The sequence below is a fragment of the Euwallacea similis genome, chromosome 32 (genome assembly GCF_039881205.1).
Source record: "Euwallacea similis isolate ESF13 chromosome 32, ESF131.1, whole genome shotgun sequence".
Classification (NCBI taxonomy): Eukaryota; Metazoa; Arthropoda; class Insecta; order Coleoptera; family Curculionidae; genus Euwallacea; species Euwallacea similis.
In genome coordinates this window covers 525,725-552,257 of record NC_089640.1, presented here as the reverse complement: position 1 = coordinate 552,257, position 26,533 = coordinate 525,725, and the positions used below count along the sequence as shown (strand labels likewise).

Genomic DNA, 26,533 nt, shown 5'->3' with positions numbered 1-26,533 from the left:
AACCATATTAATTATATCTTTATACTAACGGACAAAACTAAGGAAACTTTCAATATTGCTGTTTTTTAATATTTCCGTTCAACTAACGTCGTTTTATATATAATAATATACATAGGCTAATAAAAGAAATATGTTAACCTATATTAAATATTTATAGTTTGAATTATAAGGAAAACAGTAAATTATTCTTTAAAAAAAAAGTTGAATAAAATTTTTAAAAAATCTGGAACAACTAACAACAAACAATACTTGCGATAAAACAAAATCAACGAAATTAATAATGCGTAGCATACCCTTCATTCTTAATAACCTCTGCACACTTTCTGGGCATCTATTCAATACGAGTATATACATATTTTGGACATATCGATATTACTCCACATGTTTTGAATAGATCGTTTTAAATCTGCCTTATTTCTAACATTTTGTTTCCTAATTTGTGCCTTTAATTCATTTTCTAAATTGTCAGTTGAATTCAAGTCTGGATTTTGTGCTGGCCAAGCCAAAACAGCTATTTTTGGTTCACTAAACCAATTTGTAATTATTTTTACTTTATATTTTATCTCGTTATCGTGCTGGAATATCCAATTAACTGACAGATTGTCTTCACAAAATGGCTCCGTTACATTTTTCAAAATATTTAAGTACATAAACCTGTTCATTTTTCCTTCGATGAAATAAATTGGACCCATTTTGTGGGCCAAAAAGCATCCCCATAAAAGAATAGAAATTCCATCATGCTTTATTGTAAGTAAATTATATTTGGAGCCATACCGGTTATAACTGGACGTCTTACTCATGCTCTCCCATCATATCAAAAAAGATTTATTTTGGTCTCGACATTGAATAAAACTTTTCTAAAATGCTAGGTTGCATTGTAAATAGTTTTGGGCAAAAGCAAGCCGAGCTTTTCTATTTTTCGGAGAAATCAATGGTGTTTTTTCTGGTCGTCTGCTTACAAGCTCTATCTCATTACTTACTAAATTCGGTTGTATCCCTGCAATCATTTTTATACGCCTGTCTAGGTATTTGGTCGTTTTTCTTGGCCTGCCACCACAACGTCTGTTACTAATAACATTTCCTCGTGTTCTGTACCTTTTTAATACTTTGGATACTACGGATTGGTATAAAGGAAGATTTTTAGCAATGTCTTATTTTCTTGTTTCGTTCTGAAACGTTTTAACAATTTTTAATGGTAAGTTTTAAAATAAATATCTTCCGGCAGGCATCTCACAATGTTATGCTCTAAATTCGTACAACACAAAACATAGATTTAAATTAATAAAAATCGATACAAACCATAATTTCTTTAGTTTTGTTCTAGTACAAATCGCAAATCAGCAAAAAATATCAATAAGAATAATAAAAAATTGTACTGCACACATTGAACGAATATTTCTTTAAGAATAAGACATAGTGTACGTGAACGTTACACAGGGCTGAATCAAATTTATTTCTAAAAATTTTAGAAGTTTCCCATGTTTTGTCCATTATTATTTTATTTACTTACTCAAGCTAATCTGAATATAATATAATACTTAAAAAATAATAATAAAACTGTATATGAAATGCTTATTGAAATTTGCGATTAATAAGATATTTTAAAATTTTCAATATATTGGACCACTGGACGGCTTATTAGGCGTCTAGACATTTTTGTTTCTTTTTTGTATGGCGATAATTAATTTCTTCGATATTTAGATTAACTATAGATCGTAATATATGTAAAATTTGAAGTCAATATTCGCCATATTCTCAAGAAATTATGATATCTTTTTGAGAAAATGTTGACAGCGGATTATGATTCTTAAATATGATACAAATTTGTCTTAAACCACAGAGCCAAAATGCGCAATATAGCTGGATGAAATATAACGCCCAATCATTAAAAAAGGAGCGTTGATTAAGCCGTTTACTTTTATAGGGTACAGATCAGTTCATCCAAGACATGTCTCTGATATTTTAACCCATATTTGAGTTTTTTTTAATGATCTCCCATTATATTATTTGACAAAAATATAACTGTTGCTTCTAAGCTTTGGATGGTAAAAGTAGCGCAAGTAATGAGCACTCTAACTTTACCCTCTATTTACATTTGATCCCCAATTATACCTTATCTCCTTAAACTGAAATATTTAGATGGTCTCTCTGGGAAAGGTGCTCAAAGAGGTTAACGATTTTCCCAAGAAATTAAGCGCCCTCTTAATTAATTCTACTATTACAAGTTCGTTATTTTAGGCCCATTTCATATTGTTTCTATGCTCTAAATATAGTATTTTTTCAAGGAAATGCTATACTCTATCGATTAAAAGGTTTATTGATTAATATTAAATGCGTTTTCATAAGCTCAAAGAATACGACTGTGGTTAGAATTCGTTTTATTGAATTATAAAAATAGCAAACAAATTGATAACGTGGAAATTTAAACAATCGTTCTGGAGAACTGGGAAATAATGATATATTTCCTGGATGGTAAGCTGAAACTATTTAGAATGTCAGCTAACGTAACATATAAATCAATTCGTATCGTTCCAGATAGGTTCCAGCGTATAACAGCCCAGGAACATATGGCCCCCGTTATTGAATTATTGAAAGGTCCTATTTCGAATGCAAATAACGTTTAGTTTAGTCTATTTTCGATTTGAATTTTCCACTGCAGTTTTTGCGCAATATTTTACGCCATTTCCCGTCATAAAATACAGTGATGATTCAAACTCAGACGCGAATTGGATTTTTTAGTTCATATATACAGTTATATTGCCTCTCGTGTCCTCAGCTTCACGCCCTTTAAAGAGGAGTCAATTATCCCTGCAATAAAAGCAGAAAGGAAGGTGAGATGCGAAAACACTACCCTAAATAGGTTCCTTCATTGCCACAGAGAAATTGACTTTTTTCCTGAAAGCCCCTCAAGTTTACTTTAAGGCGCAAATGGATGGCCCCGAGGCGTAAACTTTTTGCCTCCTAGTTTATAATATATTCGACTGTTTATGCTCCTAAGTGAGTCGAGGAGGGTCCATTTATATCGTAAGGGGAATAAAAGAAAATTAAATTCATTTGGCACCCCGGTTGGGGACGTCAACGAGGCTTTTATGGACCAATAAAGTGTCTCTTGTGTTTACTAAAGCGGCCACAAAAACAGGAAACTAATATAAGAGGAGCGAATAAATCCAACCCAGCCAATAAAAAATGGCTCTTCCATGGGCCCATAAAGGGCCACTTGCTCCTCTTAATCGCGAATTTTGTTTGTGTATATCTACTGAGTAATTTGTCCCGGAGGTTAATTGCGTGTGTTGCCTGATTGGCGCAATTAGTTTACTGTCCGGAACGTGTTATTTAACGTCGTTACCGGAGCTATAGTGTAGACTTTTGCAATTAAGTTTCCGCGGTCTATAGTAATTGTTTTTCGATATTGTTTGATTAATCAGGCAAGGCGAGGCTTTTGATGTTGAACAGACAAGCCGAAAGGACGAAAACAATAAGAATAATGAACACTAATAAAGACGTCTTCGAGACAGTATTCAATCGATTATAGGTTGATTAAAAGGAGATGATACTTAATGAGACGTAGATAAACAGACATTCCAAACTTCCAACGTAGCCTCAAATCTGTGACTTTCATTCCCTCCTCAGTTCCATTTCTTTTCACCACAACTCACTACAACAATGAGGCCCTTCTTCCTCTAATCCAGCTATGAGTGCAACGTTTCAAATCAAAAGCCCGAATGTGTCAGTATTTACACATATCTTTCTTATTTTATTATTATTTACAATTTATTTTCTCAAAATATCCCACGCATTCTCGCTGGTTACCCAACGTGAAATGATCCTCTACCCTAATAAAAACATCCCTTAGAAGACCTTTAAACTTAGAATTAAATAGTAGTACTAAAAGTCTTTTTAGTAGTACTAAAAGTCTTTTTAGTAGTACTAAAAGTCCTTTTAGTACACCCCAGAGTCCTTAAAATTCACGTTATCTAACGTCCTCAAATGAACCGTGTTCATTGCTACACTCACTTTCACTTCATAAGAGTCGGCAGATTATTCATTTACACGTATTAAAGATACTTTGCAAAGTTGCCTAATTTTAAAGATAGAACCGTGTAATGACCTTTACTTTCAGCTACTTTTTCCCAAGAAAAACGACGGTGAAGTCTTTCTTCAAGTATTTTTAGATGCACGTTGCCAATTTTTACGTTTCTGAGATACGTACGTCCATCAAGTAAGCTTTCCCATTTTTTCGACACTTTTCCAATAGCAATAGGAACATTGAGTGATATTAAGTGAATTTCCAAGAAAAGTGCTGAAATCAAAATTGGGGAGAGCTCGTAAACCTTTTTAATTTTAGCGGAGTTATAATTACATTGCCAATTCTTGTGTTTAGAGATACATCCTTCAAGAAATTCACCATTGAAGTAACAACTAATTTTTAGCTACTTTTTCCCCAAAAACTCAATGGTGAATTGGAAATTCAAGAATTTTTAACCATTGTCGTTCTAGTTATACTAAAGATGTTTTCCGAATTGAGCTGTTTTTAAGCGCACACCCTTGAAGTGACCTTTCATTTTCAGGTATTTGAGCCAAGAAAAAAATTGATGAGGTGAAAATTAAAATACCTTTAACACCAACTTATGTACCCTTGACTGGCATCACTCATTCATCAATGCTCTTGGTTCACCAATCGATGGCATCCTAACTTGTTCTCATGTTCGCTCTTTCCAAGTTCTAATCAATGTACTAAACGTACACAGTTTGTCAATTTGAATACGAACCACCCTCGATGTATCAGTAATTACAAAAAATATGTAAATATGCAAAAACACGTCAATTTCATTTTCAAGAAGACATTCTTTAAGTCAGTTTTCTATTAAATTGCATTCACTTTCTAGCGAGAGTGAAAACAACCACTAACATCTTAAATGGGAAGGGGAGTTGAGTTATACCTCAAGTGAATGTTCTCCCAATTACCTTTCCAAATGTACCTGTTTATTCATTGAGAGGTTTTCGGAAAATCATGTCTAAACCGTAAACAAGCTTCGGTATCCATTGTATCGTAGAAAAATTGTTTGTTAATATTTTAAGTATTCAAAATACTGTCCATTATTTTCTAAACAGTAATAAAGCCTGTTTTCAAGCTCCACTCTATCATTCACACAAACTGACTAGAATTTCCCTACACGCAGCGTAATTCGTCCCTTCAATTCTTCCAAATCTTGAGGCTAGTTTTATTGTTAGGCAGCGATAGGTTTCTTGGCAAATGGATTGGTTGACGAGGACCATTTGAGCTGCCGCCGCGATCACCCGATTTAACACCTCGGGATTTTTTTCTCTGGGGGCATTTTAAATCCGTTCTTTATAACAGCCAGTCTCAAGGCTTGGAAAAATTGAAGAGAAGAATTACAGCTGCGTGTAGGGAAATTCAAATAGAAGTATTTGTGAATGTTAGAGTGAGGTTTGAAAACAGATTTTATTGCTATTTAGAAATTAATGGACAACGTTTGAATTCTTAAAATATTAATAAACAATTTTTTTACAATACAACTGATACTGAAGATTGATTACGGAGTGGATATAATTTTTCAAAGTCCTCTCAATGAAAAAAGACACATTTGGAAAGGTAATTGAAAGAACTTTTAAATGAGGTATAACTCAACCTCCCTTCCCATTTAAGATTTTAGTGGTTGCTTCCATCCCCGTTAAAAGGTGCATGGAATTTAATAGAAAACCGATTTAAAGAATGTTCCTCTTGAAAATAAAATCCACGTGTTTTTGCACATTTACATATTTTCTATAATCAACGAAATATGGAGGGGGTTCGCTTTCAACTTAACATACTATGTAGAGTCATATGTAGAACATCGTAAATGAACTAAATGGGCATGAAAATCCCTCTTCCGGCAATTGTTCACCGTTCTCAGTTGCAAATCCAACTCAATCATCTCCAACTGTATTGCCATCTTATGCGCTATATAACTCTGAAGACTTAGCACTAAAATTCGCTCCATCTCTATGCATTTCTTGTTCGCATTTGCTTTCGGTTCAGGTGTAGATCTTGAAAGTACATGCGAATAAACAGGGCTTGTCATGCGATTCGAGATGTGGCTGAACACGGAGAGACTCGCATGAATGTTAATGAGCTCCCTTAACCCATTTCCCTGGGTAGTTTTATATTTAGAACTAGTTTCGCCTCATGTTACTCATGTCGAAATAGCCACTTTTGATGTGCCCGGACCCAAAATCTCAATTTCAGTTAAACTAATTCAATTTCCTGGAGCTAATAAAAGCAAGGTTTCCTTTTGTTTTAATTTAGAATGAAATACTTTTCCAGGAGGGAGAATCCGTTCCGCGGCCCAGTGGAAATTAATTCGGAGGCTGGGCTTTGATAGCGTTGTAATAGCTTTTCTATTCGAGTTAACTAATTCTTAAAAAAAAAAAAGGAAAAGCGTCGCCCCGATTTCTAATCAGGAATGGGAAATTGCTGATAATTAGCTGCGAAAGCAATTAAATTTCGTATTAAGCTAACGAACGTTCCCTCGTCGAAAATGAAACAGCTTTTATCCCCCCAGTCTAGCAATCTTTGGTGTCGGGTTAACCTGGGAAAACGATCATAATTTCAAGAAATTACTAGATACCGCTATTTTCAGGCCAATATTACGGTGGCTACTTAATCACGAAACGAGTATATTGTGTCCAAACAAGGGTCCATAATTCTTTTATGAAACTCGCATAAAGAAGCTGATTAATATCTTAACAAGATTTTGTAGGAGTGGATTTCATTTATCATTCATGGCGAGGGCTGTCAAAACGGGGTTTTTCCTCAAAAAAACTCCGGGCTTTATTAAAAGCACTAATGATTTTGGGACTAGGTTTTAATTATGGTCATCGATGATGGTGACTTTCGCATGTACGGGAAATTTTTCTTGAAATTCCGTGGCGGGAAAAGATCTATTTTACCTGAAATACTCGAAATAATAAAATATTAAACACCTTTTACCTCTCCATCTTACTAATTACTAATTTTTTAATTAATATTACTAATTCTCTCCTTGAGCAACTTTCGGTTGCGAACGTAAATGTTGAGTTTACACCCTTAAAATACCGCTCACAAATCCCGTTTTGGAAATCTTGTTTTTGAAAAAAATCCAGGATTTTTAGGTATTTTTTATTCAGTTTCATGCCAAAATTTCCTGTGAAAACAATGATCTTTTGAAAGAGACAAAATTCCAACCCGAGCTATCTAACCTAAACTAACTTGCAAGTTTGAATGGCTAAAATGGAAGCTCTGACTTGGTTTTTATGGAAAAGTTGAGTCAAGGCCTCCGAAAACTCAAACAAAGAAGTAATTAGGATGTGTGGTATTTTTTGATAATACGTACGTAGAGTGGTGGAAAAAGGTATGGAATATTTTTCTACTTATTATTAAGGTTGAAGTCGTGCATAATTTAGTCAAAATATGACTACAATTTGTTTAACGCTTAACTTATTAATTAACAACAAATACCGTTTTAAATAAATCATTGTTGTATATTTTATAACGCAAAAATTAAATTAATAGAGAAAAAAATATATAATTTTTTTCTTTTATAAAAGAATAATAAACTTTTAAATAATTCAATATTTTGTGGCAAAGCCTTTGACCTTCACAACAGCTTAACACCTTCTAGGCATAGAATCCACTAACTTCTATGAAGTATCCACGGGAATTCGCTGCCACACCTCCTGGATGGTTTGAAGAAGTTCTGTTTTATTTTTATTGCCTTTAATCTAATTTCTCGATCTAATATTTCCCATAGATGCTCAATAGGATTGAGATCGGGAGACTGCGAGGGCCATTCAAGTACATTTACATTTTTCGTCAAAAACCGCTCCATTACAATTTTTGATGTATGCTTCGGATCGTTATCTTGTTGTAAGATCGAACATAGTGGTATCTCCTCCTCGACCGTAATTCTGAAATTGGAAATATTTCTAAAAGCAATGAAAAAAAATTTAGAAAATATTCCATACTTTTTCCGTCACTGTATGTATTGCCAAAAGTATGCAATTGCTATATAAGCCAGAAAATGCATGTCTTTTTGAATTTTTTAAACAAATATCTTACGTGCCTATATAAATAAAATAATTAACAAAACCTAGCAATACAGTTTTGGAGTATTACTTGTTGTCTTATGGGAATATGGGAATTAGGGTAAGCAAAGCACAATACGCCGTGACAACTCGTGATGCTGAAATACTTGTAATGCATTGCCATTTCAGCCGTGATGTTGCTTCTTATGTATATTTTGAGCATTGTAGACTTTTCCATAAATTTCAGTTTTTCAAAACTTTTTAAGCAAGGCGACCACGACCATACGAATGCGAAAGGGGGATCCCATCCGTCTCTTCCGGGCGAGAACGGCCAGAATCCCTTCGGCGTCCAGATCCGAAACGGAACCCCCAGCTCTGCAAGTTTGACGGGGGGAGGGTCCAGCCGACCATTTTTGGAGAGGGGACCTAGGTCATTCAAGTCCAACCATGTGCCGTCTATTTGGTCAAACTATGGACATTGCGCAATAACCGTATAATTGCAAAGCAAAATAATTATTTTGGACTGAATTGTATCATTTAAATCAAATTTGCAGTGTTTGAACCTATACGAAAGCCCCTGTGATAGGTTTGGCCGTTAATGGTTGCTCTTCGTATTCTATGCATGACTTCTGGGAAATCTACAACATTTGACACTTTTGGATACTCCAATACAATATTCGCTATTTTAACTTATATAAAGCTCATTTCGATCAATTCGCTTGATTCATGTACATTTGACATTAATCTTATGGGGTAGGAGCGAACTCATTGTTTTCGACAGTTTCCGATTATTTAAATAAAATTTTGCCGATAAAGCTCATCGAGTCAATCAATACGATCTCTATTTTAATATAATTGCTCTTCGAGTTTTCACATCGGACTGAAAAGTTCACGAATATCGAAAAGCTAAAATTCTTTCTTTAAAATTAATTTTTTTAACTTTTCTGACAAGAAAATTCAAAATTTAATTCGTCTCTCAAAACGAATCCTTTCGGTTTTGAAGCATTCTCTGTACGTTTAGAAAATCCTAAATTTGTGTTGTTTAAAATTAATTTAGACTCTCTCTGCCAAAACTTCCCCTAAGAGCTCCTTTAACCAGCAGAAATTTCATAGCTTATTTCATCCCCTATGGCATGTTTTCCAAGAATCCTGTTTAATAATTAAGTGAATTTTGAAAACTGTCGTTCGCGAAACTATGGTATTTTTAAATCATTTTTTGCTGGAATATAGCTGAAACTTAAATCAAATCTTGCTTTTGGAAATAAAAATTAAGATTATAACTAAGTTGATGGGCATTAGGTATTCAGTCAGACATGCAAGTACCTATTGTGTTCATTTTTAGACGATTTAGTAGTTATTACACTCAATTAAAAGTTAATTCTCACACTGTTTCCAGGCTTAGAAATCCCCATTTCTATATTTGTTACTTGTCTTTTTTTATTTCCAAATGCGAGATATCTAACAATACCTAATAATATCTTTTAACTCACATTTATCGGGAAATTGCTGCGCCCTATCTATTGCTGTATTTATTCAAAAGTTTATGTATTGAAAATTTGAAAAAATGAATGAGACTTGATGGAAATAATGTTTTATATCTCTCCCGAAAACTAACTTTGTGCACTTCCCCCCAGATTTCTGAAATATGTAATGGAAATTCAAAAAACTCTCCAGAAAATTGGAATCGTCTTTAGGTCCTTGGAGCTACCCCTTATCAGCAGAATGAGGTGGAACAATTTTATCTATTTGAATAACATGAATATTCCTTATAGATTTTCCTAAATTCAACGTACGATACTGTAAAAATGATTTATCCGGGGTTTTGTTAATTTACAACATGGAAATATTCACCTCAAGGCTTAAGAATTAGAGAAGCTTTTATGTTTATAAAGTTTCTAACTAATCCAGAGAAGTTTAACCAAAGGGCTGTATTTAAAGTTTCCTTACAGAGTTTTAATTTATAATGAATTTCACGATTCAAATTCATTAACAGAATCCTCGAGAAATATTTATTCACTGTTTTTCACTTTGGCAATCAGCACAAAATGGGCTTTGGGAACTTGCGAAATTCTCGAGAACTTTGAGAGCTTTTAAAAATTTATTGAGAGTTCTGAACCATTCTTTGAAGATTCCTTAATATTCGCTCGAATTCAATATCACTAAGAATTATTTAATGAGAGTAATTGATAATTTTGTTACATTAAAAATTGTTATATATATTTTGAGAGCTTAAAATACATCACAAATATAGTAATAGTGAAATTATGAATGTAGAGTTAAAAGCTATGTGAGATCCCCAAGAGATTGGTCTTAGGTCTCTAAGCATTATCAGGTACAAAAGGTTTTTTAGGGATAAAAAATCATTAAAAATCTTTATAAAGACTCAGTATATACATATGTACATGTTTCTTATTAATTTTTATTACCATGGAATCGTCTGACAGTGATTAATCTTTCTTTCCTTAACAATCTTTAAAGTTACAATTATGGCCAATTATTCGTGAGGTTGTTCATCTCGAGCTTTTTGACATTTCAAATTTTTGCAATCTTAAATTAAATATTCATCGCTTTATATCAAGCCAGCATATTCAGCATAGAAAATGGTTTTGATCCCTTCCTTTTTTTCTACTTCATTCATCATGATTGACTTCTTCATTTTTATTATTTCTTTTATCTACATTTCCAATCCAATTATGGTCAGTTTCAATATCGCTCCCAACGCCTGTAATCTTCACTATCTCAGATAATGCCAGAAGTACATTGCCTTAACAACAAAATTTGGTTTCTTTCAAATCGATTCAGGATACATCTTCAAGGGACTTCTTATTAAAAAGATAATTCGAGAGGAACAAAGAAAATTTGATTAGAAAAGTACTCATAGATGCAAATCGCAGCTAGCATGTACTAAAGAAAGCGATGACATTAATCGAGATTAAGAAAAAGTGTGAAATTGAGAAAATAACAAGATGACATGAAAAGTGATGTGTAAAATACAATTAAACAGAGAAAGAATATAAGAATAAATAATCAATAGAAACTTCTTGAAATTAATAGGAGAGGCAGACACGCAATACTGTTGAGGGTAAAACCGTTTATTCTCGCTAATACAATTTGGAATGGTTTAAAAATATCCTACTCTTATAGCTATTTCTAACATCACATCAGACTATTTTTAAACCGTTTTCAAAAGCATCCACGACAGGCATTTGGACCAAATATAAATGAAATTGATGCGACCTGTCTTTGTTTTGAACTGTGCTTTTAAATCTCCACATTTTCGTGAAATGGAATAAAGACGTTGCACTACAAATGCGGTTTGAAAATATGGATCAATAAGAGTTATCAAGAAAAAAACGAATGAAACCATGCGAGATAGACGAAGTGACTGAAATGTTTTGGGAAAAAAACAAAACGAATTAAAAGTAGTAAAGATGTCAATTTTATCACAAAAAAAGACTGAGAAAACGAAACAGACATGATTTGAAAGGAAGTTTATATAAAATAATCAGAGTTATAAATAATACTTAATTGAGGAAAAAATGTTAGTCCAGCTTTTTGGCCAATTTTAGGGTCAACTGTTTGATAATTTTTCCTGATTATTATTGATTCAGGTCAGTTCAGGTAAATCAAATTTTCCGAATTTTTGTTATCCAGGTCGGTGCGGATTGCAAACTAATAATGGTGATTATACTATTTTTTATACGACTAATTATATTAGCACATGATTTCGTTTAGTTTAGAATTAACTAACCAGGTTTTGTGATTGCTATGGACCTTAACGATTTGTTTTTATTTATTGATGCCAAAGTAAAATTTGCTTCTGAATTGGATAACTTATAAATTCGTATTAATTTTATGTTAATTTAATTTCATTTGTTTCATCCCACTTTCCTATTCTTATTCTCACAAATTTTTATTTAGTTCATTTTAAACAAAAATTCAGTTATCGAAAATGCCTGGCAAGTAGGGTATTCTTCGTTAATGCCTTAAAAGTCAAGCGAAAGATCCGACAATACATCTAAAGCCTTCAAAAGTTAGTTTGCTAAGAAAGGTACACAGTATGCCAATGAGAAGGAAATGTTAGTTTAGTTGGTTGAGAGGAATGCGACACGAAAGATTCTTGAAAGTTTAGGGGCATCATATTCTACCTTAAAAGCAATATTGCTCTGTATGATTTTATTGATATCTCTGTTTTCAACGTTGATAGTATTTTTAAAAAGGAAAAATATGAGATATAGACCGAAAAAATCGAGTATTTTCAATATGTTTTGATAAGATTAAATTTTTAAATAAAGCTTCGGATGAAATCTTTTTGGCTCACAGGCTAATTTTCTTTGCGAATCTTGATCATCTTTTTGTTCTTTTAGTTGGCAACGATTTTGAGGATATCACAAATCTGTCCACGGAGAGAAGTCTACAACGCGTGTTTGCATAAAAATGATATGGAAAATGAAAGGCAATATGTATATGGCTGTGAAAATTCCACACATTAAAACCAACTTCCAAATTACATTTTCACTAATTAACAGAAAAGAAGAACAAACAAAATACTTAAAAATCATTAAAAATTTCATTAATCTGAGGCCTCGAATACAATTTTTACATATTTACTGTTGAATTATAGAAATGGGAAATGTAATAATCCACTGTTAGTGGGCAAAGGCAGTGTAGGCTAATGGTCCATGATAATTACAGACTACTTAAGTCTGCAAAGCTGGGCCTACTACACTGATTATGCTTTTAGACGAACATCAGCTACTTTGCTATTAAATAAAAGTGAAGATGTGCACGAGCTAAAGAAGTACGGTGGCTGGATGTCTTTGAGAGTAGGAATGTCAAGTCTCTATGCGAAATAAAGTCTCTATGTGAAATAAAAACCAATAAAATTCTACATAATAATTCATTATTCAATCAAAAATCTTAAAAATTCGTTATTAACTCTATATTTTTTCATTGTTTATGCTGAACGGTAATTAAATCATTTTCCGGATTTTTGGCTTTAGCAATCGCAAATTGATGCTTACTGTCTTGCAGGTAGATATAGCAATTACTCAAAAATAGACAGGTTGCACTAATAAATAACTAATAATAAATTAAATTGAGCCATGAAAAACGAAAACAATGATATTTGAGCTATGACAAATTCTCAAGATCCAGCATGAATTAGAGATAACTAGAAAGCCTATTAAAACACTTTGGTAAAGATAATTAATTTAAAGGGGGAAAAGTACATAATACAATTTTCCAGTGAAAACAATTCTAGTTAGTTTCTATCCAGAGCTTTATCAATTTGCCAGAAATAGCCGAAAGCATTAGACGAAACTGGCAGGCGCAAACTCGTTAGTTCAAAACTGGAAACCCCAAAACATCCCCATTTTAAATAATTTAAGTTCTGGATTCTAAACATTGCAGCAATGCAATTTTGTAGTTAACTCTGGAAATCCGGGAGATGGGAAAAACACATTTCAATAGAGTACTCCTGTGAAAAGCCACGAGCAAAAAGTTCTTTTAGTAAACCTAATGTAAAAGGGTAGATTTGGTGGCGTTTTATTGAATTAATCGGAAATTGCAATCATATTATACAATACAATTCCATCCTATTTGGAAACATTCCAAAACATGTAAATTTTGTATTTGATCGAATTTGAAAATGACCTCCGGTCGTAAAATGTCATCTCTATGTCAACCCTCTTCCGGTAACCGTCGTTAGCATGAGCTTGTGATACCTTTTTTGAATGTATCCCCAAGCAATCGAATTTAAGGGTGTCATGTTTTAATCTAAAATTGACACGTTTCAGGATTTTCTATAAATGTCCGCATTCATTGATATACTGGACTTATTCTATTGGATCACATTGTACATTTTTTTTATAAACGATGTAAGAATAGGCAACCCAATATACCACATGATCTAATACCCTTTACGCCATCTGTGTTTGGTATTACAAAGCTTGCAGCTTTTGATGATAAAACTATTTTCTTATTCTTGACGACGGTTACGCTGTCAATTAATTCTATGTCGATAACTTCCAAAATCCAGAATTTATTTCCATAAAGAACCCGATCTCGAAACTTAGGGCCAGTTCCGTGAATAATTCCATTTATGTAACTGAACTCTAAAACTACGAGAACAAATGCTAATCCGGCATTTCCAGAATCTTTCCAAGACTGTTTAAACCTCAAAACTCTTAACATTAAGCATCAAAATACTCACTATACATTTTTAAAACATCCATCAACATGTCACCGAAACCACCGCACCATAAACCAAATCCCAATCACTACATCTTCACTGTATAAATCCACTCGAATTCATTCACCACTTTCACAGAAACTTTCACGGCTGCGTGGGAGTTTCACAGAATTCCGAACCCGCGTGTCCCCTCTCTGGAAATCTGGAGCGCACTGCGAACTTTAAACTTCCAAAACACCGATTTCGGACGGCAGGTGAAGTATGGCACAAAATGAGCTTGCGCCACGAATCATTAGGAGTTTAACGAGTGGAGTAGTGTCTTAGGACTCCCTGGTGCCACGAGGAGCTATTTTGATAAGGCTACTATCTTATAATGAGAAGAAATTGTGTTGCAAAAGGAGAGAGGAGCCGCTTATAGTTGGAGAAATTAGGTTAAGCTGACACAAACTTTTAGCTTTCAGAAGGCGGCAATTATGCCGCATTTGTGGACATTAAGAAGTTCTTGCATTGGTGTCTGGAAAGTTGCAAAGCAATGCGTATCATACATTTCAGAGTTGTGTTGTACTCATTTTTCCCAATTTAAATCAGTTTCCCAAATAAAAACTGGTAATCTTGCAAAAAATGCTACTATTTTTGTGAGACGGAAAAAAGGTTTAAACATCATTTAATTTGTCTTTGGAAGAGTTTCTTCTGTTACTTCTGTACTCAGGTGAAAATAAGAAGGAGTTTGGTATAGGTGTTGAAGGACTAAAACAAGTTTCAACATCAAGTTTCTCAATAAAGATGAACTTCTATTAGTTTCATAAACAGTTTCTTAAATTAGTGAGGAGTTCGCTGCAATTTTTGTGAGTTAAAGACAAAATATATACGTTGAATTAATAAAACAACCCAAGGCAGCACAAAACTTGCTACAAGTTCACCTGCCGATTAAACTCGCTACAAGTTTTGTGGATCACGATATATTTTCTACATCGAATTCCTCAGTACAGAAACTTTTCATTATGCCTCTAAATTAGGTCAAGGCAGGGATAAATTTACTCAAGTTTTGTGGATCAAGATCAAGGTTTCTGCATCAAATTCCCCTTCTACAAAATCCCTCCACGGCATCCGTAAAAGAAGTGAGAAGAAGGAGTTTATTACCAATTTTGCGAACCAAAAACACATTTTCTTGCATCAAACCTTCTCTTCAGTTCACGTAACATTTAACTGCAGAACTTTTCGAAAATACCCGGCTTCTAAACAAAGACATGGCTCCCTCTCCAGAAAGATGACCTGAGGTCCTTGGCATCACCCTACACAGGCTTTTAGCCGTTGTTGACCAAAAAGCTCGCGAGACGAACATCTAAAATAGAGAAGTCACGCCAATTAACATAAAAGCAAAGTTAAACAACATCGGAGTGTCTTAATTGGGGCCGAGATACAGAGCTGCTGCTTGGGCCCCAATTCGAAAGCGGGGTTATGAAATTAAAGCTGCCTATTTATTTCGATGCCCCAGCAGATGTCGTCAGGGTCGGGTTAATTTGTCTCCATTACGGAGCCGGCTTGTGATGATCTGTGATGAAATAATCATATTTTCCAGTCGGGGAATATTTCTCTGAGTTTGCCAGTTTTAATTGGAAAATGCTTACTTAAGCTGGAGAGTAATTCATGCATCCCTGCACAACTTTGGAATGTACGATGCACATTGTTATACGACTTTTCATGAAAATGCAAGTACTTCGTAATGTTCAAAATTGGTGTCGTTTGGAGAGCTCCTCTCCAAGGGAGATACCCGCAATCCCGAAAAATAGGTTCAGATAGCGAGAGGTTTCTAAATTTTTTCGGGATTAGGAAAATGTTTCTCACATCGATATCTTACTATCGTAAATGTCTCACTAAGGTCAGCTTATTTACGGAAATAAGGGAAAGTTGCAGGGGAAGATCTGATATAGAAAACCTCACCGCCTTAATGTATTTTACGGAGATAATGGAGTTTCACTCTTTGAAGAAGAATTGGATGTAAAATACCTGTTGGATTCGATCTGTAAAATCCATGCAAACTCCTTACTAACCTCATTTTACGAGTATCACTGATGGCTTTCGACATATGCAGTCATTAACTATAGAAGATAACACACTAACTTAACATACTTACGCTGCGAATATAACGGATAATGTTTTAGAGATAATTTGTATTAAATGAGTTATATGGACTTAAGCATAAAACCTCTTTATGGCCTGCAAAAACTCTTGCATACTTCTTACTAACCTGATTAAATTTCCCGAAAGGTTTATGGAGATGGAAATGCGAGGTCATACATCTGTTCGGGCTCGGAAAATCCGAACTCGCCTAACTTAACGCATCTACAAATGTACAGGTTATTTCCTTCGGGGAGCATTTTGATGGAAAACAGTTGTTCGTAGCTGATGGACGAAACATGTAAAAAGCTCCTAACGAATCTGAATAATTTAAAATAGACAAATTTTAGAAAACCCGTTCTCAAACTGAAAACCTCTAGGAAAATCCGTATATTGATGCAGGAAACCTCGTTCCAGCGTTTTATTTAACTAACCTGATGCACTTTACAGGAATAGCAGTTGATTTTCCGTAGATAGACAGGTCATATAGAAAACCTACATGAAAATCCATTAGAGAATCCTCGCTAATTTTATAAAAAAACCTGACTAAATCACTAAACCTGTTGCAAAGTCCTCGCTAGCTTCTCCTTAAATAGAATTTTCATATACCATAACCTGGCTCTTTCTGATTCGCTGAAGTTTGGATTGAAAAATCTTCGCTAATTTAACGTACTTAATAGAAACCACGACTTTTTTCGTCGGAGAAAATTTTATAGAATGTGCACCGTAGGCGGTTCTCTAACTTCTTTCACTTACAGGGTGCATTTAATGGGATATAAACTTTATATTGACCATTATCGCAGCAACTCTCGAATTCAGTCGCACTGAAATAATCACACTGCACCTGACTATGTAAATCTGGAGATAAAGGCGAGTAAAATGGACAAAATGTCACATTCCAAGCCGGAAATCCAGACCGCAAAAGCGCCATCGTTATTCTAATGTCCCTTGTTACGCAGTCATTTATCTGGATTTGGGAAGCATTACAAATAGTGCGGACGTTTGCATTTTGTCAATTTGCAAATCGCAGCTTTTTCCAGCTGGATAACTTTGTTTTAACATGTCAAAGGTGTTAAAAATACTGTATTGAATTCAACCTAAAATAGCGAGCATTTGGTGAACCATGATGATGATTATCGCGCGCATCAGCAGTTATCATTAGCGGATTTTAGAAAGAGCAGAGATTAAAATAATGCCGCAATAAGCGTAAAAAGTGAATGTAAAAGCGGGGAATTTGAATATTACAAACGAGAGAAAAAGAGGAAATTTAAATTGCTCGTTCCTCGAATAGTCCTGAATATTCTAAATAAATGGCTGACCATTTAGGCAGCGGCCAGGGGCCGTTTCAGGTGGGTTTTCGCTGTATTTTGTTGTTTTATTGAAGCCCTTGACCCTCTCGCACAAAAAAATCCAGTCCTAAATGTATTATGCCGACTCAGACATGTTTGTTCAGCGATAAAGCGAAAAGTGGATTTCTATGAAAACAGAAAAATTTAAATAAATCTTTTCTATCAACGGTACAAAAGGCCCTTCATTACTTACACAACAGATTGTCCATTAGCATTGTATACACGCTCGAGGGCTTTAGCGAATACGACATACGAATTTTCTGTATACCCACTAAAGGAGAATTCTTCGTGTATTTCCTCTATGAAATTCACGATGAATAAAACATTAAAATGGATCCGTTTCCAGGGTGGAGCATTCCCATTAGAAACGTTCGACATGGACGAAATTCCGTTAGGCAATATTTTTTGTCTGTCAGGATGAGAACCACCTGCCAAAAGCATTTGATTTAGTCATATCCATCGGAACTAGAGACAATTCAGTTTATCCGAAATATCCTGTTATTAGGTTTGTTGAGGTGAATTTTTGGAGTCTGATAAAAGTTGTGGAGCGATACCGAATTTAGAAAATGAAATAAAACGAAGACCAGTGGCGGATCTTAGGGTAAATAAACCAAACTGCCACGCTAAGTGCATTTAAATATCCGTGACAAACTTATTCATCTCCATATTTGATGCTAAACTCGATCTGATGGTCAGGAGCTTTGCATGATGCATCGACTAGTGCATTTACTCAAATTTGAGAAAGAAAGTCTGTGTTAAACCGTTTTATCCGAACATTCGATATCGAACGTGGCGGTCTTTCAACATGTTTATGTTGAGCTGCACGGATTAAGGGCAGGAATGTGGATCGCTGTTCAGATTTCAAGAATTATTGTTTTGTTCCTTTGGACATCTATTTAAGTCCAAAAAAGGGGTACGTGACAAAAGCATTCATCGCCGTATTTAATATGTCTAATTGGCAGTCTCGTGTTGCATCGATCTAGAGGTGAATCGTCATAGCTCGATAATGATCAATTTATTGTATTCTCAAGATTTTTTTATTTTGATCCTTTGAACGTCTATTCAAATCTAGGACAAAGTCTGCCCTAAGACTCTCCAAATTTGACGAAAAGCCTGAACATCTTTCGTTATGTTTGTATGTAGGATACGCAGTGATGCAGATCATAAGTTGTGTGGACTGTATTGACATCGCTGCTGAAATTTAAGAGTTTTTCATTTAGTCCCATTGAAGATCGTTTTGAATCCAAAGATAAAAAGACATTCGTGCTAGACGTCTCTGCTAGCAAGCTTGTTTTATTAGATTTTGCTTAACCGGCATTTGTGTTTTATTGGAGTTTTAATGTTGATATTGGATTTGAAGTTTTTTATATGTATGCTTTCGCAGAGATTCGGTTGCTTCCTGCAATAGAGTTATTTTATAACAATTTTATATTGTCACAGCAGTTATATAACTTTAATGGAATTATACCACAACTGTTACTCGGAACTTGTTAAGAAGCCTTACGAAAAAGGGCGCAACCAAAGTTTCTCGCAGCAAAGTCGTGTAATTAGAAAAAGTTATGAAATATTTTTATAATGGTTTCGTTACATGAGATTTGGAAATACTTATGCAACTGTCACAACAAAAAAATCAATAAATCAATAAAAAGAATTAAATCAAAACGCTTTGCAACAAATCAATTATTCGACTAAATTGTTATAATCCGCATCTTAGATTGTTTAACAAAAATGTTGACAATGTAGGTCTAATTTAATAAAATATGTTTAATAATAGTGAATTATCCGCGGGTGTAGGATAACCTCTCTGTAATTTGCTCGAAACTTACTTTACTAGCAATAAAGTATATTTCTCATAAAATCTAGATTCCCTTTTGAATTATTCTGGTCTTCTGAAATGATAGATTTAACCATAATTAACACAATATTTTAAATGTAGGAAAAGTTAGTGGCAAATTGACCATCAGCTCAGCTCATTATGGAAGCATAAAATTTTCTGAATTTCAGGGCTGAGGTTAAGATACCCACAGTAGCTTGGTCACAGCTACCCGTTATGAATTGCTCAGCCAGGAACGTTAAAAAATTGAGAAGTTTCGGTCGGATGAACGTAAATGTAGAAAAAGTTTATGGCCAATCCGCAAAAGGAAGAGATCGGACAAGTAAAAATAGAAAGGGATGTTGAGCGACCCTGTGGTAGTTTTCTATTTATTGGTTTTCTCAAGCATGTGTGCGTACAAAATATATTACAAAATATATTTTACACTTTCCTCTTAAAGGCCGTGTATGGTTAAGGGGTCAATTCGGCCCCCACGGGCGATCGATCTGAAATTTTTACCAATTGTCCCTATCACTCAAAGGACTTACCACATAAAATTTCAACTTCCTAAGTCTCACCATTTAAGGGTAGGACGGGGTTGAGGGTGAAAACTTTAAAACGCCATATCTCGGAAACTATTCATCGTACAGCGTGGGGCAAAATGGTGTGTCCTTCAGTAAACACCTTCTTATTTTCGTATACTTATAGATTTATCGGTTGATGCCAAAGGGCCGAAATCTCAAAAAAAAAAAAAAATTTTTGGTGATTTTAGAGGAGTTGGCACTTTGGTACACTAACCATTTTTGCACACTGTATAGAAGGCCTCTCAAAGTATCTACTCACGTTGAATCAAATTTGTACAAAATTCAGTATTTGAGATATAGCGATTCAAAGTATACGTAGACCACGATGCAAAAAAACAGTATTTATCGCAATAAATTATTTTTTCTCACTTATGGCCTTAGTATACCTGTACACATAGCAATAAACTATCGTGCCTAGTGGTGTATATATTTACTTGGCAATTTTCGATTCGTTTTTCGCAGTTTTTTAAAAGGCCGTGTAAGTTTAAGGGGTCAATTCGGCCCCCACGGGCGATCGATCTGAAATTTTTACCAATTGTCCCTACCACTCAAAGGACTTACCACATAAAATTTCAACTTCCTAAGTCTCACCATTCAAGGGTAGGACGGGGTTGAGGGTAAAAACTTTAAAACGCCATATCTCGAGAACTATTCATCGTACAGCGTGAGGCAAAATGGTGCGTCCTTCAGTAACCACCTTCTTATTTTCATATATTTGTAGATTTATCGGTTGATGTCAGAGGGCTGAAATCTCAAAAAAAAAAACTTAGGTGATTTTAGAGGAGTTCGCACTTTGGTACACTAACCATTTTTGCACACTGTGTAGAGGGCCTCTCGAAGTATCTACCCACGTTGAATCAGATTTGTATCAAAATCAGTATTTGGGATATAACGATTGAAAATATAGATATATAAATATCAATAACTTATAAGTCTAAATCCATATAATTCATATAACTAACGCGGCAGAAAACAGCATCAACACCAAATGACTTCGTTATAGAATATATACGGCATAGAGCCCCTAGAGCTGCCCTCTAAAGTGATGGACAAGTAAGTATAATTATGTACCCAGAAAGAAGGGAAGAAATTCAATGTTTTTGAGAAGACTAGTTATTAATCAGGTAGGGTGGTGACGTCAGCGTCTTCATCCGTATCACTGTCTTCTTGGACACCTACGAAACCAGTGTTCTTAAACATGTTGGTTAAAATCTCGGCCGGGTTGATAATTCGGGCTAAGTAACGAGCATATGATAAATAATAAATAATTGCAGCCACATGAGAACAACAACCGACAGTACGCTTTCCATTCGCGCAATCACAGCAATAGCGACATATACCTGCTACATCATTTCGTTTTAGCGTATAATCGATGAAAGAGGTGTAGGTTTTCCGATTACTATGCCTAAAACGAGATTGTATTCTCAAAATAGTTGCATTCTCTTTCAAGTAGTCAACATTCAGGGAACCATCTTCGTTCGTTATCTCTGCTAAATACGATTTAGCTTGGCCCAATTGATAAGTACCTGTGAAAAGTAATATTAATTGAGCTTCTGTTAATTGAGGGAAGTCCTTTATCGCATTTGAAGTAATCCGTCTGAAAATAACTTTCTTACGCGCCCATTTTCCTGTTTCTACTTCTTCCGCCAAGTAATTCGGTGTATCTACTAGCGCTTGCATCCTTGGGATGATTTCTTCTCCACCGTCTTTATCGGAAGTTAATCGTTGCCCAAACTGATTTTGTAAAAAAGCCGCGATTCTAAAATACTCGCCTATTGTCGGGACGATCTTATTATCTATTTTCCGGTCAAGTAATTGATATTTTTGTTTCAAAATACCGTGAACAGCTTCAACGACCCATCGGACTTTTGTTATAAGTCTCGAGCGATTGGCTTCTAAACTCTCTAACTGTTTGCGTTTGCCTTTGAGAGCTGGCATGGCTGTTTTGTATCCTTTACTATTTAAATATTCTATTACGTCCCGAAATCCTCTGTCCAGTACAAAAATATCCCTTGCTTCCAGTAAATCGGATAATCCCGTATTCTCAACTTCCAGAATTGTTCTTAAAATTCGCGCATCATTTTCGTTTGCGCCGAACGGTCCAAGCATGTCGACAATAAAACCACTAGTGGTACATATCGTGAATGGTTTACATAAAGGTACTTTCTTTTGACCAGAAAACGATCTCCTTTGATATTCATTGTTCGTGCTTTTCTGATGTCGAGCATAAGTGCCATCACATATCAGAATTAAATCCTCATTATCAGCTTTAAGTACTGTTCGAGCAATTGGACTAGTTTCATATATAATTTTTTCCCTAGTCGTATTTTGACATCCAAAGTGTTTAGCTAGAATATCTTGGACAAAAGCACATCTCACTGATTTAAGATACTCCGAGACGACCCCTTTATTGGGTAAATGAAGAATGGAAGCAATTAGTTCATGTGAATTACCGGTTTTAAGTTTGAATAAAAAGGTAACGATGGCCTGTGTGGTGGTTCTGTTACAAGAATTTCTAAGAGACGTTAGCATTTCTTTTAACTGCAATAAATTCTCCCAAGTTAAGCTTGTGAAAAGTCTTAATTGTGTTTCGGGCATAGAAAAATCCGAGACTTGATCAAACAAACTTTTATCACAACTAATCGCTAAGTTTTCCATCATGCAAGAGAGCTCTTTCGATGTGATTTCAGAAATATTTGAATATACCTTGATCTTCATTAAATCTTCCTCAAAAAATGAGTCGAAAATGATGTGACTTCTACAGCATCTATCGCCAATTGGAATAAACAGTTTTCTCTTTGCGTAACTCTGGCAACGAGCCTTCTCGGGAATCAAAATTAAATTGGAAGTTGTATTACCACCACAAATGATGCAATATTTGTGAGTTGCAACGGTGCGATCGATTTCCAGACTAACTAATTCTTCGGCCTGTTCATTAGATGTTAAATTATATTTAACTTCAGGATCACGTGTATCGTCTGTATCGGAATCATCGCTATTCTCGTTGATATTAATCTGAATCGACTCTTCCACCACAGGATTTTTAGAGATGTCATTAGGAAGTCCAGCGTTTTGCTGAATTGGGACCAGCATTCTTTGCTTTTTATAAAAGGAAATGCGGCAATATCCGCACACGGTGCGATTCTGTTGAACTGCAACACAGAATACTTTTGAATATAAACGGACGTCTTCATGAGTGTTGATACATTTTGCCTTTCCAGGCACTTTTCTCAAGGCACGTGAACAAATCACACACTTAACATTCAGCGACGCTGATGTGGAAGGTAATGAATCATTAGATTCCATAATTTAAAATAAATGTAGGTTTTTCCAACGTTGTCTAGGGTTTTAACAATAGGGTTTATTGATATTAACGGATACACTTTGAATTCTACTTGCGGATAATAGTTCTGGTGAGTCACTCGAAAGAAAGAGAGAGCTCTCCAGCTTCGGGGCGCTCTTAAATACTAAACTAAGGGTAATTAAACAGTGTCGTACCCTGGCTAGAAAGCAATTACCGACTTATGACACCACCTGCGACGTTGCCGTGGTACTGATAACACTTGATCGGTACATTTCCATAAATGCCGACAAAGGGCGGCTATCCTTTCTCACAAGTACCGATAAAGGGTGGTTAGACGTTAATCATAAAATATAAGAATCGCATGAAGATAACGATTGCGAAACCCTCTTAATTGACGAAAATAGTTCTAACCAGGTTGCGACATACATAGACGTCCTATAGGGGCAACATCAACCCCCTCAAAACTCTTTCATCTTAAACTAACAGGCCTAACCTAATTAATAATATTAGCACTATCACTATATAAAACTCAAAGATTTCCTGATCGTACCTCGACTTTGTCGTAAAAATAGAGAAGTTTTTACATATATGCAAAAGGGTTAGATCTATTTGACCTTAGAATCCCACATGAAAAATAATTTAAAAAACTGTAAAAAACTAATCGAAAATTGCCAAGTAAATATACACACCACTAGGCACAATAGTTTATTGCTATGTGTATAAGTATACTAAGGCCATAAGTGAGAAATTTTTTTTAAATATTTATTGCGATAAATACTGTTTTTTTGCATCGTGGTCTACGTACACTTTGAATCGCTATATCCCAAATACTGATTTTGATACAAATCTGATTCAACGTGGGTAGATACTTCGAGAGGCCCTCTACACAGTGTGCAAAAATGGTTAGTGTACCAAAGTGCGAACTCCTCTAAAATCACCTAAGTTTTTTTTTTTGAGATTTCAGCCCTCTGACATCAACCGATAAATCTACAAATATATGAAAATAAGAAGGTGGTTACTGAAGGACGCACCATTTTGCCTCACGCTGTACGATGAATAGTTCTCGAGATATGGCGTTTTAAAGTTTTTACCCTCAACCCCGTCCTACCCTTGAATGGTGAGACTTAGGAAGTTGAAATTTTATGTGGTAAGTCCTTTGAGTGGTAGGGACAATTGGTAAAAATTTCAGATCGATCGCCCGTGGGGGCCGAATTGACCCCTTAAACTTACACGGCCTTTTAAAAAACTGCGAAAAACGAATCGAAAATTGCCAAGTAAATATATACACCACTAGGCACGATAGTTTATTGCTATGTGTACAGGTATACTAAGGCCATAAGTGAGAAAAAATAATTTATTGCGATAAATACTGTTTTTTTGCATCGTGGTCTACGTATACTTTGAATCGCTATATCTCAAATACTGAATTTTGTACAAATTTGATTCAACGTGAGTAGATACTTTGAGAGGCCTTCTATACAGTGTGCAAAAATGGTTAGTGTACCAAAGTGCCAACTCCTCTAAAATCACCAACAATTTTTTTTTTTTTTTGAGATTTCGGCCCTTTGGCATCAACCGATAAATCTATAAGTATACGAAAATAAGAAGGTGTTTACTGAAGGACACACCATTTTGCCCCACGCTGTACGATGAATAGTTTCCGAGATATGGCGTTTTAAAGTTTTCACCCTCAACCCCGTCCTACCCTTAAATGGTGAGACTTAGGAAGTTGAAATTTTATGTGGTAAGTCCTTTGAGTGGTAGGGATAATTGGTAAAAATTTCAGATCGATCGCCCGTGGGGGCCGAATTGACCCCTTAACCATACATGGCCTTTATATTAGTGTTTACTTAATGGCGATAAATACGTAATAAAACATATATATTTTATAAGTGTCGTCAATGCAGCGTTATAGGATTTTATGATTCAAGCTTATTCTATATTAAATGACAAGCGCACTAAATAATACTTATGTTTTATAAGCATATTGCAATATTATGGACTTTTATTTTAAAACAACCGCTTTATGTTGTAGTCGATGATAAATATATTTTATTGCATATTTAAATGTGTTCAGGTTAGTTCAGGTTCGTTGCCGTTGTAAAATCAGTTCTTTAAGAAAAGAATAAGATGAGAATTCTATAGTGGTAACAAAACAAGGCTGTACTAATTGATAATCGCAATATGTCCAAATATATTAGGTCCCCAGGTTTTATGATTAGGACTTTAGGAATAGTTGGAAAAGTATATTTTACTGTAAGTTGTACCCTTCAATTTTTTTTCGTTTCTGACATACGAGTTAATAGCAATTATTATAGATAGAATTTCCTATCTGCTTTAACTTTACTACGTGAAAGCGTAAATTCTGACCATTTCCAAAAGTTTTTTTTTTGGTTTTTATTAGGCAAATAAGAATATTGCCCACCTAAAATTTTACCCAACTTTTTGGGCTGAAATATCTGAGAAACGGCTGAAGATAAAAATGCAGACTTTTACGGTTTTGAAATCAGGGAAACAAAATGTTTAATTTTTGTAAAAATATGTAGCTCAATCTATTTAAAATAACAATAGTGGTTTCATTTTGATAGAATTAATCATCAGTTCACTAATGACTAGGAGACTAGTGCTAAATCTATTCATCTCCATCTTGTATGTCAACTCGGATGGTCTGTGAATATGTTAGCTTGCAGCAATTAAGGGGTAAATCGCCAATGATCTATATTGACTACGTTTACATCGTTGTTCTAATTTCAAAACTTTTCATTTCAAATATAGATTAAAATTTATCTATGAAGAGATTATAGTGAGCATTCGGAATGGTCCAATTGCGATTATATTTCCATCTAGATTTTTTGCAGTCTTTCAGTTATTCTCGTCACGTGTGCGCGTTCATGTAGTAATTAGTTAGGTGACTTATCTTTGTAGTCAGTCTAAGTACAATCTGTTTTGTTGCTTGTATGTTTGATTTTGTCCCTTCCGTTGCATTTGTCCTCAATATGTGCCCGTAGTTTGCAGATAAACTTGTGGATTTTTGTTATAGTTTTTGTACTTATTCATTTATCTTGGTACGCCATCAATCAAAAATGTTTGTTTAGTCATTTTTATTCT

The 26,533-nt window shown here is 34.7% G+C and overlaps 2 protein-coding genes across 3 annotated transcripts in view; both read right to left on the bottom strand.

Moving 5' to 3' along the window:
• The window catches only part of LOC136418015 (chaoptin), a 49,317-nt gene extending 34,860 nt beyond the window's left edge, over nucleotides 1–14,457 (bottom strand). For both annotated transcript variants that reach the window (XM_066403905.1, XM_066403906.1), the window contains exon 1: nucleotides 14,279–14,457. In XM_066403905.1, the coding sequence (XP_066260002.1) occupies nucleotides 14,279–14,306 (28 nt within the window). In that variant the 5' untranslated portion in view covers nucleotides 14,307–14,457. The remainder of the gene's footprint in view (nucleotides 1–14,278) is intronic.
• Nucleotides 14,458–21,237: 6,780 nt separating this feature from the next.
• LOC136418116 (uncharacterized) lies at nucleotides 21,238–23,214 on the bottom strand. Its single transcript, XM_066404072.1, has one exon. It carries the CDS (start codon nucleotides 23,212–23,214, stop codon nucleotides 21,238–21,240), a length of 1,977 nt encoding a protein of 658 aa, XP_066260169.1.
• Between the last annotated feature and the right edge of the window lie 3,319 nt (nucleotides 23,215–26,533).

Coding starts and splice junctions, on each gene's coding strand:
- LOC136418116 (XM_066404072.1), bottom strand. CDS start 23,214: ATGCTGGTCCCAATTCAGCAAAACGCTGGACTTCCTAATGACATCTCT.